This window comes from Solanum pennellii, chromosome 6, assembly GCF_001406875.1.
Source record: "Solanum pennellii chromosome 6, SPENNV200".
NCBI lineage: Eukaryota > Viridiplantae > Streptophyta > Magnoliopsida > Solanales > Solanaceae > Solanum > Solanum pennellii.
In genome coordinates this window covers 30,150,231-30,159,729 of record NC_028642.1, presented here as the reverse complement: position 1 = coordinate 30,159,729, position 9,499 = coordinate 30,150,231, and the positions used below count along the sequence as shown (strand labels likewise).

General features: G+C 30.4%; 1 protein-coding gene across 1 annotated transcript; it reads left to right on the top strand.

Annotated features, from left to right (window-relative positions):
• The first annotated feature begins 308 nt into the window (after nucleotides 1–308).
• Nucleotides 309–9,297, top strand: LOC107023866 (remorin-like). The gene is made up of 5 exons (XM_015224685.2): nucleotides 309–572; nucleotides 7,928–7,969; nucleotides 8,061–8,148; nucleotides 8,361–8,442; nucleotides 8,902–9,297. Exons 1-5 carry the CDS (start codon nucleotides 425–427, stop codon nucleotides 9,097–9,099), a joined length of 558 nt encoding a protein of 185 aa, XP_015080171.1. The 5' UTR covers nucleotides 309–424; the 3' UTR covers nucleotides 9,100–9,297.
• Nucleotides 9,298–9,499: the final 202 nt, after the last annotated feature.

Genomic DNA, 9,499 nt, shown 5'->3' with positions numbered 1-9,499 from the left:
ATATAAAAAAAGATTCCTTGAGAGCTCTGCTGAGGAAATCTTAGTTGACGTGAATCTAGATTAATCGAATTCAATTTTAAATATCGAATAACGAATAATAAACCCCAAAACTATTTAAAGTTTGAATTTGACATCCTGTTTCGTATCATTTTAGTTAGGCCAACGACTGTATCAATCATGATTATATATTTACAAAAGTTTATGAGAGTGTTGTCAATGGAGTGTGACAGCTGACAAAATGGGGTCCTTTACAACAAATTTACAAATCATAATCCAGCTAAGCTTATATAAATGGGTGTCCACTCTGTCTCTAGCTTTTCTCTTTATTCTAAAGGCAACATTTATTTCAACTATCCATTACACATATCTTCTCTTCAACCCCACTCTCTGATTGAATCTCCCAATTCTGCAATTCGATTTAGATATGGGTGAAGAAGAAGCCAAGAAAGTGGAGACTGCTGAACATGCCGCGGAGGAGAAAGCCATCGTCTTATCAACTGTACCTCCTTCTGAAGAATCGAAAGACAAACCCGATGATTCCAAAGCTCTCGTCATCGTCGAACCTGAAACTAGTAATTGATCTCTTCCTTTTGACTCTGTTTTTGTTTCTCTGTTTTAGCTCTGACTTTTGAGAGAAGTGAAATTCTCTTTTAGTTGGGAAATCGAACTCTCATCAATAAGGTGAAAGTTTGGATAGTCAAATAACTGAGGCACTAAGATTGCTCTTCTTTATTTTTATCTTTCGGTTGAGGGTTCGCTAGAAATATATTTTTGTTTGAATTCATACAGAATTTGATTCTTGAAAGGGGTTTTATGAGATGTCACAAGTTATCTTTGTGTGTACAAGCATGACCAAGATCGAACCAAAATCAATAATTCAAAAAAAGTTATTGATTTATCTCTAATGGATTACTGGTTAATTGTTTTAATTTTTAAATATTGGAGAGTTGAGAAACACTCTTATTAGGACTTACTCCTTGAACATGTTGATAAAAAGAAGAGTAGAAAAATAATTTTTGAATGAAGAAATTTTGAACTTTATTAATACCAACATTTAGGAGACTGTACTCAAATAAAAAAGGAAAAAGGGTCTGATATACCCATCAACTTTGTCATTTGAAGCTGATACACCCCTTGTTATAAAAGTGACTCATATATACCCTTACCGTTATACAAACGGCTCACATATACCCCTGCCGTTACAAAATGGCTCACTTATACCCTTCATTTAACGGAATTTTAAATATTAGTTTTAAATTTATATTTATTACTTAATTTTTTTAAAAAAATTATTTAGTGGTATATATGATTCTTCTATAAAAGTTCAAGGTATATTTTAATTTTTTTCATACATAAATTATTTTTTGACTTCTTTTACTACAATTATTTGAGTTTCTTATTCTTATTTTAATTTTTCCTTTCATTCCTTAGTTTAAAGAAAAAAATTAAACTATTTTTTTGTGTGTATTGTAATTTAATTTCATATTCAAAAAAAAAATTTGGTCATCTACAATACGTTTTACAAGAATATTAGTGAAACATAAATAAATTTGATTATCAAAATAATAATTATAAATTAGTCATTGAAACAAAAAAAAAGTCAAAAAAAATATGTTTGACGAGGATTAAATTTACACATATGGGATTATATTTTTTTGGAAAAAATAATAAAAATTTAGATTGAAATTATTATTTTTTCATTTCCGTTTGAGGAAAGGGTATATGTGAGTCATTTGTTTACAAGTAGGGGTATATATGAGCCACTTTCATAACAAGGGGTATATCAGCTCTAAATAGCAAAGTTGAGGGGTATATCAGACCCTTTTCCCAATAAAAAATAAGGGAGTGGAAATGACAAGGACAACTAAGATACTACTCCCAAAGTTTCAAAAAGAATGATCTAGTTTGACTTGAAACAAAGTTTATGAAAAGAAAGAAGACTTTTTAATCTTGTGATTCTAAGTTAAGGTTATGTCAAATATACCAAAAACGACCTTTAATCATGTGGTCATAAACATGTCACATGGAAAGTTAAAGTTAAAATGTTGCCAAAAAGAGAAAGAGGTCATTCTTTTTTTAAAAAAACTAAATAGGAAATAAGACCATTCTTTTTAAACAGAGGGAGTAATAAAGAAAAACACCATAAAAAATGTATGTTTGAGTGAACACTACAAGAGAAACACTTTTTAGGAGTTACTTCACACCCTTGATCCTATGATTGTATTCTAAAGCTTCAATTTTAAGTGCATATTTTGATCGTCATCTGCTTTATCATTTTAAAAAATGAAAGGCTTATCTAATTTCTTGACTAAAAACTTTGTGAAATTAAGTGGGTCAAATTCTTTATATTTGTACACTTGACCCCTTGAATGTGATTCTTCAATCATTGAATGAAAAAGAGCATGACCATATTTTCTTGAAGCAAATTGAGAGCGACCTTGTTTAGAATCTAACTTGAAACGTGTCGTTTTTTACACAAGGTAACATGCAAATTATAATAAAATGTTGAAGTAGAAAATAACTTATCGACACAATTTAAAAGATGCATTTTTTACACACACACACACAATAGCGTCTGGACACGTACATTGCAAATGTGTCTCATACAAAAAGTACAGATGACATGAATCATAGTAAGTATACAATTAACCATTTAAAATTAATTTCAATCTATACAAATATGTCTAAAATTATCTACAATTGTTTGTGTGTGTATGTGAGCATGCACCCGCACGGAGATGAATGAGATTCATCCACTCTTATGTAGAAGTCTTGTGTTTGAATCCTAAGAATGAGTAACTTATAATCAAGAGTTCTTATCCTCATTAATAGACTATATGCAAGACAAATTTAAATTAATTCGGTTTGTGTTATTAATATATACCAAATTGTTCTAATTGGATGCAACCCTAAATTGTTAATCAAATATTTCCGATTTGAGCTTGATCCTTTGACTATATTGTTAAGCTTCAATTCCAAGTTCATATTTTGATCGTCATCTGCTTCAACATTTTAAAAAATGAAGGGCTTATCTAGTTTCTTGATTAAAGGCTTTGTGAAATTAGCTGGGTCGAACACCTTATCTCTTGAAATTTGACCCCTTGAATGTGACTCTTCTATCATTGAATAGAAAATAACATGACCATTTGCACGTGAAGAAAATTGAGAATGACCTTGTTTAGAATTTAACTTGAAATGTACTGTCCTTGACACAGGTAATCTGCAAATTAATTAATATAATATTGAAATAGAAAATAATTTATCAACAAAATTTACAAGATGCATTGGCTATATATATACTAGGATCTGCATACGTGCGTTGCACATGTGTCTCATAAAATAGTATACATGACATGAATCACAGTAAGTAAACAATTAAGCATACAACTTTTGAGGGCAACCCCTAAATGTAACACGGGACCTAGGATCACAAGTGATCCGAAGCGATCCCAAGCTAACTTTGAGTTTGACATATCATAAGCATACTGAAAATATAACTAAGTAAGCGGAAGCCTAACTGTAAAATGAGTCAAAACTAAAGGACTACAAATGAAAATATAATCAAATATCTAGGGAAACAACCTCCAAAACAACTGAACATTGACTTTATGTTTGAAAGTCTCTAATATTGATGAGCTATTGGGAAAAGTCCCAAACAAACTCTAAAAATATTGAAAGGATTGATAATAAGCTAACTAAGTCGAAAGCATAAAGAAACGTCCTCCAAATATGAAGACTCACCACTTAAGCTGCTGAGTATATGATGAAAATCAAACTAAGCGTGAGTTGGATGCTTTGACTATATGGTAAAGATTCAATTCCAAGTCCATATTTTGATCGCCAACTGCTTCAACATTTTTAAAAAATGAAAGACTTATCTAGTTTCTTGATAAAAGGCTTTGTGAAATCAGCTATATCAACTCCTTATTTCTTTACACTTGACTCCTTAATGTGATTCTTCAATCATTGAATGAAAAATAGCATGACCATTTACTCTTGAAGCATATTGAGAGTGACCTATGTTTAGAATCTAACTTGAAATGTGTTATCCTTGACACAAGGTAACCTGTAAATTAAATAATATAATGGTGAAGTAGAGAATAAATTATTGAAAAAATTTAGAAGATGAATTTGCTATATATATACTAGTGTCTATGATTCATTTAATCAATACTATCTGTACGAGACACACGTGCGTTGCACGTGTCCAGTGCGTTGCACGTGCCTAGTGCATTTTTCCGTTGCACGTGTCTCATACAAATAGTATAATAAGTAACCTCTAATCAAGAGTTCTTCGTTATCAATAGATTGTACACAAGACAAATCAAAATTGATTGGCTTTCTATCATATATATATATATATATGTATGTATATATATATGTATGTATATATATACACACACTAAATGGGTCCTGATTGGATGTAATCCCTACACTTTTACTCAAACATTTCTGGTATGATCTTGATCCTTTGACTATATTGTAAAGCTTCAATTCCAAGTCCATATATCGATCGTCATTTGCTTAAACATTTAAAAAAATGAAAGGCATGTCTAGTTTCTTGATTAAAGGCTTTGTGAAATTAAATGGATCCAACTCCTTATCTCTTTACACTTGACTTCTTGAATGTGATTTTTCAATCATTGAATGGGAAATAGCATGACCATTTGTTCTTGAAGCAAATTGAGAGTGACCTTGTTTATAATCTAACTTGAAATGTGTCGTCCTTGACACAAAGTAACCTGCAAATTAAATAATATAATGTTAAAGCAGAAAATAACTTCGTGACAAAATTTAGAAGATGCATTTGCTATATATATACTAGTGTCTATGATTCATGTCATCTATATTATTTGTATGAGACACACGTGCAACACACGAGTCCAGTATGTTGCACGCATCTCATACAATTAAGCATTTCAACTATATTTCTTAATTTCAATCTATATTTCTGTTTTGAGCTTGAGAAACACTATGATCAATATTGCTGGTAATATGCTAATTAAACAAAAATGAATCACCACCCTAAAAAAGGAATTTTATAAACAATTTGGCCGGGAGCACTTTCCCATGTTAGGAAGTTTTTAAACAAATCAGGAATTCAAAGTTCTTTTTCCTCCTATAAGGAAGGTAAATTATCGATCAGACCCAACTAAACTGCATCCGTTAAAGAGAATGGAAAAACATTCTTGTCGGAAGTCTTTCTATGTTTTCAAGTAATCTAATACCAAAGCAGTTTTTTCTCTCTAATGAAATATGATTTGTCGATCGAACTATAAATGAATCGCTTTCCTAAAAGAGAAATATAGAAACATACACTCTAGTAAGGACCACTTCCCTTGTAAGAAAGTTTTTCACATAAACTAACGAAGTTCATCTTAGCTTCTTCATATAGAAAAGGTGAGTGATTTGCTTCAATTAAAAATGAATTCCCACCCAAAATCAGAAAGGAGAAACACCATTGATAGGAGCGCTTATCCCTGTAAGGAAGTATTCAAACAATCTAAAAATCCAAAGTTGTTCTTCCTTCTTTCAAGATGGTGATTTTTTATAAATATAATTATATGTGATAAATTTGATGATTCGTTATATTTATTTGGTAAGAATCTATTATTTCTTTACAACACACATTTTATGTTGCACATATCAAATTATTTTTTTTTTATCAAATTATGAATTTTAAAAATTTATTAATTGTGTAGAAGATGAAATAAATACATTATCGTTTAGGTTAAACGTGTAACACACGTTCTTAGAGACTAGTATTTATATATGTAAACGATGGACAATACCATGTAATTAATTAATAATTGTTTAGATTACCGTAATATGGTAATTCATGGGAAAAAAACAAGTTATACCATAAAACAGACTAAAATTTGTCATTATTATATTTTATGACACTTAGTATTTAGTAATACTAAAGTGGAGGTTTAGGAAAAAGGACAAAAGTGTGAACTTATTAGTTGTTAAAGAGAAAACTACAATTAATTATTGATTTGTCGGTTAGTTAAATAAATTAAAGTGCAAATTCATGCACTTAACTAGTTTCTGAACATGTGTTTTGCACTTCTGTTCCATATAAATTTTCATGTTATGTTAGAATGACTAAAATTCTATGAAAATATTTATTAATGAGTAATAAAATGTAACAACGACAAATAAATCTTTAATAATATGACAAAAAAAAAACACCAAATGAAGGGTGTATTTTATTCTTTCAAACTAATTCTTTTAAAGCAACAAACTGTAACTTTAGAACTTTGGTTTATAGTTAATAGACTTTTAATAAAGTCACAACGGCTAATTTAAGCCCAAATTAATGAACATAGACTTACGATAATAAAACATTCAAAGGAAACTAAATCAATAAGTTTAATTGAGAAAAAACACACAAACCAAAAAAAAATAGAGAAGAAAAAATCTAGTCTATACATCCTTCTTTAGTCTTTGATCAATAATAATAGGTGGGAAAAGGGTCTGATATACCCCTCAACTTTGTCATTTAGAGCTGATATACCCCTCGTTATAAAAGTGGCTCATATATGCCCTTACCGTTATACAAACGGCTCACATATACCCCTGCCGTTACAAAATGGCTCACATATACCCTTCATTTAACGGAAGTTAAAAAATTAGTTTTAAATTTATATTTGTTACTTCTAATTTTTTTAAAAAAATTATTTATGGGTATATATGATTCTTCTATCAAAGTTCAAGGTATATTTTAATTTTTTTCATACATAAATTATTTTTTGACTTCTTTTATTATAATTATTTGAGTTTTTTATTCTTATTTTGTTTTTTTCTTTCACTCCTTAGGTTAAAGAAAAAAAATTTAAACTATTTTTTTTGTGTGTATTGTAATTTAATTTCGTATTCGAAGAAAAAATTTGGTCATCTACAATAAGTTTTACAAGAATATTAGTGAAACATAAATAAATTTGATTATCAAAATAATAGTTATAAATTAGTCATTGAAACAAAAAAAGTCAAAAAAAATATGTTTGACGAGGATTAAATTTACACATATGGGATTATATTTTTTTGGAAAAAATAATAAAAATTTAGATTGAAATTATTATTTTTTCATTTCCGTTTGAGGAAAGGGTATATGTGAGTCATTTGTTTACAAGTAGGGGTATATATGAGCCACTTTCATAACAAGGGGTATATCAGCTCTAAATAGCAAAGTTGAGGGGTATATCAGACCCTTTTCCCAATAAAAAATAAGGGAGTGGAAATGACAAGGACAACTAAGATTTAGATTAAAATTATTATTTTTTTCATTTCCGTTAGAAGAAAAGGGTATATGTGAGCCATTTGTTTACAAGGAGGGGCGTATATATGGGCCACTTTTATAACGAGGGGTATATCAGCTCTAAATGACAAAGTTGAGGGTATATCAGACCCTTTTCCCATAATAATATAGATGGGGAAATTAATACAAAATTAGTATAGAATTTTCTGAATTATTATAAACTCCTTCTCCCATATCCAACAATTTACTTTAACTATAGAACAGAAATGCTAACCTTGGTAAGGATTTCATGAACAAAAAGATGAATTTATATAGATAAAAAAGAAGGAATACCAAAAGTGATCGTAAAGTTTTAGATTAAATATTTGAAGGTTACGAATATCAAATTCAAAACTGCTCAAAATCTTGCTCACATTATCAGTAATTCATTATCTTGTGGTAGGCTCGTGTTGTACAAACACATTCAACCTAAGTAGGGTCCTATTACCCTACTGAACCTAAAGAAACAAACTGATAATCCATTGGCAGATGACTCAATTTTTCTTGCTTCCTTCCTCCCTCATCTGTATTAGTAGAGCTCATTTAGATAAACTACAGTATTACATTAGAGTTTAATATAGTCTTTGTACAATTAACGTCTTCGTTTGAATTTTATGTCCTTGGCAGAAGCACTGGTACCCGTTGAGAAAAAGGGATCTATTGACAGAGGTATTTACGATTGTTTTATTGTGCTATACTTTTTTTTCTTCTCAATCACTCTACAGCTTAATGAAAACTAATTTGCATGTACAATCTTCAGATGCAACTCTTGCTCGGTTAACGACAGAGAAGAGATTGTCGCTAATCAAAGCATGGGAAGAAAGTGAGAAAGCAAAAGCTGAAAACAAGTATGTTATGAAGTTGCAGACAATTACTTGTCTTGAAGGCATTTTATTAGTTATTTCTTGAAGTGAAATTATCAAATGTATGACAGTTGTTTCACTTCGTTATGGCATTTGAATTCATTCAATTTACGTGTAAATGATTCAGGAAATGTTATAACTCATGAATTTGACTACAGTTGATAATTTGAATCTGTTTTTCCCCACTTTGTTGACAGAGCTCAGAAAAAGATAGCTGAAATTCTTGCATGGGAGAACAGCAAGAAAGCAAGCTTGGAGGCTGAGCTAAAAAGGACTGAGGTGAGAAGTCATTCTTCTATTTTGGTACATGCTATAATCTAACGAGTTATTATGGTTACATCATCTGATGACTGTGATTTTGTTATTATAAGTCCAAGAGAGATCTCGTAATGCCACAAATATTCCGCTTGCTTGTCTTCAGTCAAAAGAAATGCTAGATGCTTGAGTATAATTTCCGGAATATAAGTTTCAGGATTCTCAACAAATAATGTTGTTGGACTAATCATGTGTAGTTGTTCACTTTCCATTTATTTGATGGTTCTGTTTGATATTAGTTAATACAAGTCATATGTATTAATGCCTCAAAAACCATATCCTTGCGGTTGCAACCATATTTGTGGTTGCAATTGTTAATCACCATAAATTACAATCTCTACGTACCATCTTGTTCATGGCATTTTAGCTTCCGAAGTTCATATTCGTGGTTGTTTTAGCCTTACACATCTTGTGGGTGAGCAGGAGCAATTGTTGAAAAAGAAGGCAGAGTACATTGAGAAACTGAAAAACAAGATTGCTCTAGTCCACAAGTCAGCAGAAGAAAAAAGAGCGATAACTGAAGCTAAACGTGGAGAAGATCTTCTTACCGCAGAGGAGATGGCAGCAAAATGTCGGGCCACTGGAAGTTCTCCAAAGAAACCACTCCTTGGATGTTTTTGAAGTGGAAAATACTAGATTTTTATCACTGTTATAAAAGTCGTATAGTGAAGTTTGTGGATTGAGAATTTCTTTGCATTTGAAACATTGTGTGCTTATGCCTTGTGGAATCTATTGCTTTCGTTATTACTAGTGCATAACAATGTATTCGAGTGTATATAAAAACTGTGAAAATTATCTATGGAATTGTATTGAAACCTACTATAGCAATGTGACCAACTCCAAAAGAAGCCTCTTAAGTCAAAAGATTTGAAATTATATTCCTTGAACATGTTGATAAAAGAAGAGTGAAAAAATTAATTTTTCTTTCAAAAGGTTTTGAACTTTAACAATACCAACATTTAAGAGACCCTACTCAAATAAAATATAAAGGTGTGTGTGTGGATATGACAAGAAGGAGAAC

Coding starts and splice junctions, on each gene's coding strand:
- LOC107023866 (XM_015224685.2), top strand. CDS start 425: ATGGGTGAAGAAGAAGCCAAGAAAGTGGAGACTGCTGAACATGCCGCG. Junction 573..7,927: donor CATCGTCGAACCTGAAACTA/GTAATTGATCTC, acceptor TGTCCTTGGCAG/AAGCACTGGTACCCGTTGAG. Junction 7,970..8,060: donor AAAGGGATCTATTGACAGAG/GTATTTACGATT, acceptor TACAATCTTCAG/ATGCAACTCTTGCTCGGTTA.